The sequence below is a fragment of the Hibiscus syriacus genome, unplaced genomic scaffold (assembly GCF_006381635.1).
Source record: "Hibiscus syriacus cultivar Baekdansim isolate YM2019G1 unplaced genomic scaffold, ASM638163v2 tig00117047_pilon, whole genome shotgun sequence".
Lineage (NCBI taxonomy): Eukaryota > Viridiplantae > Streptophyta > Magnoliopsida > Malvales > Malvaceae > Hibiscus > Hibiscus syriacus.
The window spans coordinates 668,610-681,079 of record NW_024063537.1 but is presented as its reverse complement, the minus strand read 5'-3'; the positions used below and the strand labels follow the sequence as shown (position 1 = coordinate 681,079).

Genomic DNA, 12,470 nt, shown 5'->3' with positions numbered 1-12,470 from the left:
GTGGGGGATCCAATTTAGGGGGAATAAAATTCGATTCAACTTGAAAAATCGATTTTTTTCAATTCAATTCATCAAATTTTTCGACTCGATTTGAATTAACTTCGAAGTTATAATTTCATAAACTCGATTCAAAAAAATATCAAGTTCAAACCGAGTTGTAAAATACAACTCGAATAACTTGAAATTTTTAGTATTTAGTAGTTTGGTTTTCAAATTTGAGTCAAGTCCTTTGTCTATGTATGATATATGTATATCACATATGAAAAAAATATGAATAAATATATATGTATTGTATATGGTTATAAAAATTATTTAAATTGGAATCAAATAATATCATAGTATTATAAATATTTACAATTAATTTTAAATAGAAACTCGAAAATTCGACTCGACTTGACACGAATTTTATAAATTTGAATCGTCTCAAAAAAATTCCAAGTCAATTTCGAGTTGTAGAATATGACTCACCAATTCGAATAACTCAAAATTCTTTGACTCGGTCTGAACTTGGTCGAACGCTCACCCGTTTCACGGTGGACACAATCATTAAAATATGTAATTATCTAAAGAAAAAAAATCGAATTTCGGGATGGACACATGTCCACCGTGAATCCTTAATAGACCCACCATTGTTTGATTATAGGTTTCAAGGTGTTTGTGTTGAGATTAAAATGTACGATAAATAAGGCATATGATTGAAGCTATCATTAATCAATTAGAGGAACAATCATTGGGATATCATTGTGAGTTCCATCCGCAAGCTTTTCACCCATGCAAACCAGGACCGCCATTATTGAACTTACAGTTTAACTTCAAATTCAACTTCATAGTTGAATCGAATCTACAATAAACATACACACAAGAAGAATTTCTGGGCAAAAACGAATTTACCGTATGATGTTCATTAAATTCCATAGAAAGAGTTCAAAATATACACAATCTCTATAAGATTGTAACAAGTAACAAGCAATTAGCCAGTTAATCAGAGAAATCTAGGAAAATTACCAGAGGGAAAAACCAATGATGAATTGATTTAGACAGCAACCTTTCTCTTATCGGATTCAGTGGAACCGACAGTGGCCCCGGCCATCATCATCAACTTAAACTCCTCGAAATCAATCATCCCATTCCCGTCATTGTCCACCCCGCTTATCATCTTCCTACACTCGGCGATAGAGCACTCGTCCCCGAGGCTTTGAAGCACCTCGTGGAGTTCCTCGGCCGAAATCGAACCGTCCCCGTCGATGTCGTAGACCGAGAAAGCGTCCTTCAGGTTCTCCAAAACCTCTTCGTAGTCGATCCCTTTGGTGTTCAACTCGATGAACTCGTGGAAATCGATGAACCCGTCGCCGTCGCCGTCGAATTCCCTGATCATGTCGTCGAGTTCCTCGTCGGAGGGCCGCTGGCCTAGTGATTTCAAGATGGAGCCGAGCTCCGACGCCGAGATCTTGCCGTCGCCGTTGGGGTCGAACTTCTTGAACACCCCTTCGATTTCTTGCAGCTGGGTCTGGGTGAAATTCCCCAAGGGAGATCGCATCGGGGATTGAATGAACAACGATTCCTTCGATGGAACATCCGGTGAAGAAGAAGCAGCAGAATTCGTGGAACCTCGCTTCTTCTTCCGATTGAAAATCGACCCAAATCCCATCAGCTTGAAACCTCCCTGTGATCAAAACACTCAAGAAAATGGAACAAAAAGGGGGAAATTGGATCGTATATGGGATTAGGAGACGAAAGGAAAACTGGGATATTCGTTGTTACTGCAAATAATCATCGGTTGATTGCTATAAACAGTGGAAAGGAATGTTAATGGGTTTGTTAAAGAGAGAGTTCAGGCGGTGATTGCATTACAAAATTTGTGGAGAAAAAAACAACTTGGGAGCATCTTGTTGGGTGGTTGAATAATTGAATTTCCCTTTTGTCACTGATTAATTTTACCTTTTTTAATTCTATTTTTTTTTATAATAAAAGAAATCCACTATTATCTCTACAGAGAATATGTAACAATTTTTTTTGGGAGAATTAGAGAAATCTTAAGTTAATTTTAAGGGTAAACTACATAAATTTGTCACTAATGTTTGAGTAAAATTTTGTTTTTCACACTAAAGTTTTAAAAATAATAAATTGGTCACTAACATTATCGATTTATAACAAAATGATCACTCTACCGTTATTTTCGTTAAATTGATGATGGGGTAATGTTAACAAAAAGGTTAATATTTATGTTACTCCTAAATTATAGCTAAAACATCAAATATGTCCTTGAATAATGTTTTTGTATCTAATTTACCCCAAAAAGTTTTCTAATTTTCAATTTTTTTTCACATCCCATTACCTTCACTATATTCGAATCACGTTTCTTACAAAACAAAATAAACAAAACCGATAATTCTAAATTATCTTCAACTACAATGCAATCTTCGAAACTCAGCATTGCGTTGGAGTAAAATACTTATTAGTGTGTTCTATTCTCTCTTTAGCATTTGATTTTCGATTCCTAGGTTACCAGTTGTTTAAAATATACGATGAAACAGAAAAAAAAAATAACAAAAAAGTTCACTCTTTTTTTTGCAACAAAAAGAAGGCAATTTATTGTGTAAACACATATGTTTTGTTCAAGTGTGGTTGAAACAAATACCAAGAAAACTACCCTAATTCTTTAAATGTGTTTTTCATTTTGTAAAGAATGTGATGGAGTGTTCGGGAAAAAATGAGAATTAGATATAAATTCATTCTTCAAGGACCTAATTGTGTTTTAACAATAATTAAGGAATAAAATGAAATATTAATATTTTTGTTGTCACAAATCGATAACGTTAGTAACCGATTTACATGTATTACCTCGTTTTACGACCACGTTTCCGGGTTTTTCGCAGCGAATTGCAGAGTCGAATAAAAGCAAGGTATCCATATGAGTACTGTAAACGGTAAAAGAAAAGTATTCTCTAAATTCATTTTATCTCCCTCTAATCCACGTGGATTTCAATTAAAAAAAATAACAGAGCCACATGGGCATATCCTGTTTACAAAGGAGAAAAAAAATAGCCTGGAAAGGCCCCTCCAAGCTTATATATCCAAAACCTAATTTGGAATCATTCCCACCTCCATGAATTTAATGGAAACAAACTACCATAATATACAATTTTACATACTATGCTTTGGATCTCACCTCTGGCTCAACTCAACCATCATGAGATCATAGTACAAATGAAACTGAATAGGCACCGGCGAACAAATTAAAACCAGCCCGGGTTTCTTCTAGATGATGTTGGAGGTGGCACGTTTGAGTCTGATGTTGAAGGTCGCTGGGCCGCTTCTGCTTCTGCTTCTGCTTCTGGCCCTTCCTGCATAGAGAAGGGGAAAGATGATAAATTGGTTCTCTTCTAGGAAAACCATAAAAGACGGTGTGAACAGCCGAACAGAAAGATGTACATCATGAAGAAAGACCAGCAAACTGGACTTTCTTTTTCTGCCAATAGCAATATAAAGATAATCATAGAGTTTGAAACCAATTCTTCTTATGGAAAGCCTCGAAGCAAAGTTAATTCCATTACGTAAATTCTCATTATCTTGGCTTATGTCACCATCCTCCGTGACTTGGGATCCACTGTAATGTAAAATCTGGTTGTATGAGTTGCCTGATGATGCTCGTTTGAGTCGGTCACCATTGAAGGCGTACGATGGCACAGTTTTCAAATGAGTCCGCAAAATCTTGAATGCAGCACTTTGCTGTAGTTAAATCAGCTAGTCAATATATTAACAATGAAAATCCAACACGTGTTTTCGTGTACGTGTGTCAGTTTATGGCATGCACTAAGAAACTGTTTGACCTGTTAGACGAGTCAAGTTGTTTGCTGACAGCCATTTTTACGCTTGAGGCAGGGGTGCCAAGAAAAGTAAGAAACTGAGAAATTAGCACAGGCATACCTGTGGAAGCAACATCAAAAGACCATACAATGCTTTCAGCAATGATATATATCTTCCCGGTTCAAGAAGCTGGAAATCAGAAAAAGGATCAGCTACATGATAGACATTCTAAATTTAAAAGATGAAGAAGGAAAATAGGGGGAAAATACGTATAATAAAAATACAGACACAATATCGCAAGTCGTACAACTCAAGCATGTTAAAGATATTGAAAGGACAAGTGGCCCCAGTTAGCATTTATTTAGGCACCTGCAATCTAAGATAAGTAAAGACAGGAGTTTCCAGCAAGCGAATCAATTTATCAAGCTGAACCAAGAACTTGACATTAATATCTTCCTCGACCAAGGACTGAATCACAGAACTTGCATGCTGGTATGTCTATCAAGCAAATAAACTAGATTAACAACAATGAAAGCAGATGGTCCAAACGTGGCTGACCACATGAAAATAGAGGGAGGGATTGGTTGGCCATTAAAGGACTTTATAATTTATTACCTGTGCTAATAAACAAAGACTTATGATTGCCATGGGTGAATGGCACCATGAAGCATACAAAGAAACAAATAAATCTTTTCCAGCAGCATTACCAAGGGACTGTTTTAAAAGTAGCCTTAGCCCGGACAGCTCAGAAGTAAGTAGAATCAAATTCAAAGCCTGAAACACAAAGGAAAAGATTCAAAATCAGACACAAAGGAAATACCATTCTACTAAAGATAAGGATTATAAAAAAGCATATTAACTCTGATTATGTCACGACCATCATATTGTAATGTTATGAAGCAGCTTCATTTTATTATTTCAACAGACAAGCCTTATTGCATTAGTTTAATTCTTAAATACAATACAGAACCTGAACCATAATGCAGGCAAAATCCAGGTCTGCTTCTCCCTCTAGTATGGTGGATAGCTCACGATAGACCCGTTCAGCATCCAAGAGAACACAAAGTCTACGGATTATCAAAGCACCACGCCTGAGAGAATAAGGTGAATGATTTGCAAAAGAAAGCGATGAGACACATGTACAAAATTAGAAGACAAGTTGGCCGCATAACCTGCATGAGGGCTCAACTCAACAAAATAATTCAAAATTTACAACAAATTTCATTAAGAAATAGACAAAGTGCTCGAGGGACCTAGAATTACCTCTCCAGCAGAGAATGATCAACACGGAAATTATGCACCAGAAAAACAACAAGCTGGTGGAAATGTAGGGTGTCTCGTGCTATGCACGCGTGAATATCAAGAACCAGGAGCACAACCTAATGGCAATATCAAAATTGCATTATAAATTAGCATATACGATAACTATCCAAAAGCAAGCTATTTTCGACCTATTAGCTTGTTGGATAAATCCAGACTATTTATAGTTGATTTTGCTCATTTCCTGTGACAGTGTTTCGATTTCATTTTTAAAGTCATCGTTCAAAATATTTTGTTAGATTTTGAATTAAGGTCATATTTGTATATAAAAAAATTTCTAATCCGAGCCTACGTTTAGGAAAAAGAGCATTGTAATGAATCAAACTGAATAGCAAAGACACTCTGGTGCCATGGCATGATTTAAGCAGGAGAACAGTTAATTTTGCGATTTTTAAGCAAGGCAACATTTACATCAGATTAGGGAGTTAGCTGATTTACAGAATTTAGAAATGGATTGTCTCCAAGTTTAGTATTGAGAGGGATAAGGTTAACTAAGATGCATGAGAAACTGGGTTCTAGGAAGGGATTTCGGTGAGGATTTAGGTTCAGTTATCCTAGGAGAGTCAAATTAGGATGTGAGACTATCCATAACCTCTATGGGGAAGCTTAGGATATTGATAAGTCCTAGTTACCTTATAAATGGAGGGTCGTCAATATGTTCCTCCAACGATAAGATTATCCAAGTTGATCAATTATGATGGAAAGTCACTAATCAATCATACTTCCATACTAGTTTCCAAGTTAAGTCTACAATCTGATTTAGTTAATCATTAATTAAGTGTTCAGATAATTGTAGAAACTAGTTTCATTCATGTTTTTGTAATCTACTTTAGTGTGAGATAATAAGGTCAACTAAAAACTTTGGCAGCTGAAGCTTTAATTAATCAATTAGTCTCATTTTCAGGAAGTAAGTTCAAATTGTTGAAAATTGTAAATCTTCCTATGGGTTTGATCTTCAAAATACTATAGTTTACAAAGACAGAATGGAGAGTAGGAGAACCTCTAGCAAAAGCAAGACCTTTTTCAGGTTCTTGAAGAGACTATAAGGATATTGTGACCTGAGTTAGCTAGGGCCTAGGAGGTTTCAGTAGCAGTTCATCAATCTAAGAAACAAAATTATACATAGAGGGCACATCCTGTTGTAATTATAGTTCTACAAATATGCGAAACAATACTAAGAAAAATAATAAAACTCTTAATATAAAAGTTAAATATACACATAAGCAGAAGCAGAAATATACCTCGTCAGAAGAGTCAGATAGAGCTTTCAAAAGGGTGTCAAATATGTCGTTTAGAAAACACAACACCTGATTCAGGTAAAAAAAATTAACCACCACGCATATTTGGGAAACATTAGCATCAGAAACTGCAAATAAATATAACATGCGAATTACAAATTTTACATGAGATAATACACTTTTTATTTCAATTTATGATGAAATTATCATGCCTTTACACAGGCAATGTGGTATGTTTGATGCATGATAAGATTTCAGGTATGCAGCATCACATGTGTGTCTACGGAAAGAGCTAACAATAGTCCAAAGAAAGGACTAAAAACATCTTAAGCACCGATGCATAAAGCGATAGATACTCCTTGTTCAAAGGAAAAATAAAGATATAAAGTAACAACATGAAAAGCAGACACCTTTGATGTGTAATCTTAAGAGATTTGAGATTTATTGCAAAGAGTTTAAATGGTAAAACAGAAATCCAAACTTGGAATCCAAAGAAGCGTTTGGCAAGCAAGATCAATGAAAAGACAAAGTATGAACAAAAAGCACAACCAGATGTAAACAAGACAAAAATGCTTCCTCACCTCAGCACGATGTCTGTCTAAAAGGGTTGATATCCAGTGCAATGCTTCAATTCTAGTGGCTTCCCACTCACTATCCAGTTGCCTGATCAGTCAAAGAAATTATTAATTACCACAAAGAAACTGTACAGTGAAGTTATTTCAAGAGTAAAATATCACAAAGACACCATTAAAAGCACTTTTCAATAGCTCTTCAAAATACAGAAGGGTATATATGTTGACGGAGTGCAGACTACTAGTAAATTTTCAAAACTAGCATTTTTCTCAAGTAATAAAAACCACACCTCCTTGCAATGGAGAGAATAGACCCAACATCAAAACCCTCTGCTGGATCAGCCTTAATTGAACAAAGTTCCTCATTGGTTTCACGAGCAACCTTTGTAAAATATTAAAATAAAACACGTAAAGGAAAGAACTCAAATGAGCTTTTAAAAGACATTGCAAAAAAGTTATTTATGATTCATTACGGATACTATAAAAAAAGTTACCACTCTAATTTTTTCTTCTTTATCAGAAATGCAGGGGAGAATGGCTCCCAGTATGCCAGCAAAGTAAGGAACAAGTTGGTCTCCACCTAGTTTTACAAACTCGTTTATCTGTCCAAAGAGAATACAAATCTATGATGTGATGTGAAGGTAATGGAATAATTGATCTTAGAATAGCAAGGAAAAAGTTATAGTATGAACAAATAAGTTGACAAGGGGAAGAAAGAATCAATTATAAAGATTATTTTCCTCTTTTCTGCTATAACAATATTCCCCCATCTATGGCAAAATAAAGTCAAACACTACAAACCCAAGTGATAGCTGTTAACCGAGTGAATTCATCAGGAGAAGCTGCCCTTTGCACCAGTATCTCAGTCATGCAACCATAATCTACAGACTTCAAGAGTAGCACTGTTCGAGTCAGAAAATTACAAATGAACAAAACATTTCTTTTTAAGAGAAATACTTCGTAGTGGTATATAATAAATCCATAGCCCTTTTCAGTGAAAAAGCATTCAATCATGTTATTCCCATAAAGAATAGTAAAACAGAAAATCTTAGCATAAGAAACTTCAAGACAAGTGGCCATGCCATTAATCCAACAGTCAATGAACATGTTAGTAGAGATCTTACTGGGGAATTTTTAATCTCTTGGAGGAACTCTGAAAGGGCTGAATCAGCTTGTTGCCGTATTTCACGACTAGAATCACTCAACATATTAAACAAACCTGAGAGTAGTCAAGTACTGATTAATTAAAATAACTTCTCATAGGGAAGTAGTAATTGGTTTAAAATACTCGAGATTTTATTACCATCAAGAAAATCAGGGAGGAAGCCCAACATATCAATATCTGGAACACTATCCAGTACAGTTATCCATCCAACCAAAAACTGGCGGACATAGGGATTCAGGACATTCATACGCTCTCTTAGTAACGGTATAAATTCTTCAATACTGATAGCAAAGCAATCATACAAATAATATTATAAAAATAGAACCCAAAAAGTCCAAATGAGCTAAATAAAACAAGATTCTTGAGGTAAAAACTGTAGGGAACATTGCATACCTAAATTGGTCGCTTTCAGTAACAATGTCCTGTTTTACATAGTAAAAAATAGGACAATAAATTCCCATAATTCACATAGTTAGATTCCAATATTTAGATGAGGGAGCAATTATTAACCTTCACAAGCCTATCTAAAAGGTGAGCAGCGCTCTGTACATTGGGATCAGAATCAGCAGATAGCTTGCATAATGCATCAAATATCTGATTAAAGAATATGATAAAATCTCCTCGGACAACCTGTACAGAAGAAGACAGTATATCATGTCCACTATTAGTGAAGAAAACATGAAATTACAAGAAAAACATAGCTAAACCAATCTTCTTTCACCTTTGCAATGTTATATAGAGCTTCAGAGGCATAATAACGCACTCTGCTATCTTGGTCAGATAAAGAATTAAGCACCGGCGGCACAATATGCTGGCAGATTGCATCAAGAGCAAATTAATCACTAAATTTATTAATTCATAATGAAAAAACCCATAGCTTATTATCTCAGGTAATAACTAATAATTGCTTTCTAATTAGCAAACAAACATGTAAGATGTAACCTTCATTAACAACCCTAAAACATTACACTCGTAAAGCAAAAGTCTTTAAACCTTGTGAGATACTTCTTGGCTCGTGAATAACAATAATATGTTTGTAAAAGATTTAAACATGTTAACAGACAGCTACTGAAGGCAAACTAGTGCTTACCTCAAGATGTTGGGCGGATTCGGAACTCAACCCAACAGTGGCAGCAGCTAAACCAATCAATCCTCCCTACATACACACAACACCAGAATTTAACAAGAGTAAGCAAAAATCCAAGTTAGATGGATAGAAATACTCGTAAAAGTTTAAAAAAATTCACAAGATTACCCATCATCCACTAACCTTACGGTGATTGGATTGTGAAGAGTAAGTAAATTCCTTGGCCAACAATTTGATCACCGCCGTATCTTATCATGATCTCCCGCCGACGCCAGCTGTTTCACGATTCCTTCAATCTACACAGTTATCATAACAAAAAAAAAGTTAAGCAAATCAATCATTGCAAGAAAACGAAGACCTGGAAATTAAATCCCACTGAAATGCAAAACGAAAAGGAAAGAAAACCTCAAGAGCGGCATTCTTGCGCTTCTCGTACAGCTTGTCGGACAGATTACGGAGAACTGATGCGGGAATCACGGAGAGTGCGTCGGCCATAGCAGAAAATTAAGAAGAAAAAAAGGAGAAAAAATTCTTTCAACAAAATCAAACTCGGTTCCTTATCTTTTCAAGCTCGAATCTAAACATAGCTTTCTTTTAATTTCCCATTTCACTTCAAATTGGTTCTTTTAGGGTTTTCAGTTTGCTTTTTTGGGATCGGTAAACGGAAACCGAGGGAAAATTCAGATCTGGTGAAATTTTTCAGAAACGACTATAGTCTTTATTCAATAAATTTAATTGATATTTTACAATTTTAAAAAAAAATAATTAATATAATTATTTTTATATAATTAAGTAACTTTAATATATGTTATCTAATAAACTAATTAACTTAATATTTCCTTGGAATTTAGGATTATGTCGTTTTCAGTTTAGATAAACGGATAAAGGGTGTCGGAAAGTGACGTGATTAAAATGAAATGACTAAATTACGCTCCCACTCCTTGGTAATTATATTACGGGTAAACTTCACATTTAATACCTAAACTATTAGTTTTGATCCATTTTAGTACTTAAATGTTTAATATTTTCAAAACTACGCCTAAGGTTTAATTTTTATTTTGTTTTAGTACTCTATCGTTCAAAACTTAACACGATTAGTACTTAAATTATCTATTTTGATCGGTTTTAACACCTAAAATTTCAATTTTTTCAAAACTTTAATGTTAATTTTTGAAGAGGTACTAAAATGAAACAAAAAATAATTTTTTAACGACGGTGTACTAAAATGAAACAAAAACTAAACTTTAGGTATGATTTTTAAAGAATTAAAAGTTTAAATACTAAAACATACTAAAAACTGACAGTTTATATATTAAATGCGTAATTTACCCTTATATTATTAGTGTTTACAAGCCAAGCGTCTCGTAGTTAGATAAGGTGTGGGCAAAAAGGTAAAATTCAAATTTCATAATGATAATACTCATCTTTTAAATTAGCTTAATCCGCTTTGTCTTAATTGATGGACTAATCCACTTCAACATTTTCAATGATGCTTTGTTCAGTCCATTAAATTTTGGGTAAAGTACAAAAAGGTGTTGTTGATTATTAAAAGATATAAAATAGTCATTCGACTATAGAATGATGCTTTGTTAAGTCTCTCGACTATTAAAAATTATAAAATTATCACTTGATTATTCATTATGTTCTAATCTTGTCCTTTTTCGTTAAAATATTAACAGTTGTCTAAGTTGGACGTTAACATGATGACTAAAATATGATAGTCGTTTGAGATTCTAACATCAAATGTTATAATATCATAGTTAGCGGATTAACATTCAACTCAAAATATTGTAATTTTTTTAAACGGAAAAAGACGAGTTTGGAACCTAATAAATAGTCGAATGACCATTTTGTAACTTTTAATAGTCGAGAAACTTAATAAAACAATACCATATGATCTGGGACCATTTGTGTACTTTACCCTTAAACTTTTCATTGCACCAATAATGAAGCAAAATACAAGAGACAACATTTGAAGCAAAATATTTATTTTATATTTTATTTTAATATCATATTATTAAAAACTTAATAGAAGAGATGGTTGAGCATAACTCCGGTGGACGGATGACCAATATATATAATGGATCGAGAAAGAACAACGAATCAACCAACATAGTTCAGTCTCAGGCCCATCGGACGATTGATGTTGGAGATCGAAGAATGAAGAAGTCGAAGAGTCCATTGTTAATTTGGGGAAATTGAGGTATTTTTGGTGAAACGGAGGTCAAAATCACGTTCAGGTGGTCGAAAAGGTGTCGATTGGAAAGTTTGGGCTTCATCGACTAACAGATGTGATTATTGGTGACTGTAGACACAACAGCTAACGAGCTTGTCTGTTAAATTTTTAATGATAGTGTATAAAAATGAAATAAAAATTAAACGTTGGATATAATTTTAGAAAAAAAATAATAAGGTATTAAAATAGACTAAAACTAATAATTTAATTACTAAACACATAGTTTATCATTTTCTACTTTTATCGGCTTCTTTTTATTTTAGTTTTTAATAAAAATCAATCCATATAATAATAAATGTTCAAAAGATTTTTTTTAACTTTTATACTTTAAATATTGAAGGTTTGTTTCGATATTATTTTAACGGTTAACAAATATAAAAGAATTAACTTCATTTCTTTAAAAATTAAAAATTTTAATTTTCTAAACTCTTACGAACTAATGTGACAGAGTTTTTGAAAATTAACTTTTAAAAGTATAATAGATAAAAAAATCTATAAATATTGTTTAGAAGTGTAATTTAAAATTTAATTGTTTGAGATTATAATTTGAGTGTAGTTCATGCATTAATAAGAGTAAAATTATAATTTGCTCTTAAATACAAATTTAAAAATGAAAAATCTATAAATCCTGACTTTTGCAATTAGTTTAAAACCATCGTTCCTACCATAGTTTTTTTTATTTGTTTGGTGTTACTTTAGGGTTCAAAACGAATTTTTTAATTAAAAATATGTTTGATTGAAAAGCCACGTCGAACTAGACCTAAATCTTTAACTTTTCAAAATTCCATAAAATCCTTAAATTTATAAGTTTCCCTAAATTTTTAATTTCTTAATGTTAATGAATAGTCCACTAACTATATGTGAATAGAGATAGAGATAGGAAGGCAACTCAACCCGAATCCGACGGATTCCGACCTGATCGAGTCTGATTTTTTTTAAAAAAATCGGGTTCAGGTCGAGTTTTTTTATGCACTGTTCGGGTCGGGTCGAGGTTAGGGTGGAAAAAATTCGATCCGACTCGACCCGAAAAAAAAAATATTTTTAC

At 33.6% G+C, this 12,470-nt stretch overlaps 1 protein-coding gene and 1 pseudogene across 1 annotated transcript; both read right to left on the bottom strand.

The window, feature by feature from the left end:
* Positions 1-898: 898 nt before the first annotated feature.
* Positions 899-1,899, bottom strand: LOC120197135 (probable calcium-binding protein CML25). The gene is made up of 2 exons (XM_039198747.1): positions 1,852-1,899; positions 899-1,707 (listed from the first exon to the last, which is right to left on the bottom strand). The coding sequence occupies exon 2, from the start codon at positions 1,646-1,648 to the stop codon at positions 1,034-1,036; it is 615 nt and encodes a 204-aa protein (XP_039054678.1). The 5' UTR covers positions 1,649-1,707; positions 1,852-1,899; the 3' UTR covers positions 899-1,033.
* Positions 1,900-2,954: 1,055 nt separating this feature from the next.
* LOC120197183 lies at positions 2,955-9,853 on the bottom strand (annotated as a pseudogene).
* Between the last annotated feature and the right edge of the window lie 2,617 nt (positions 9,854-12,470).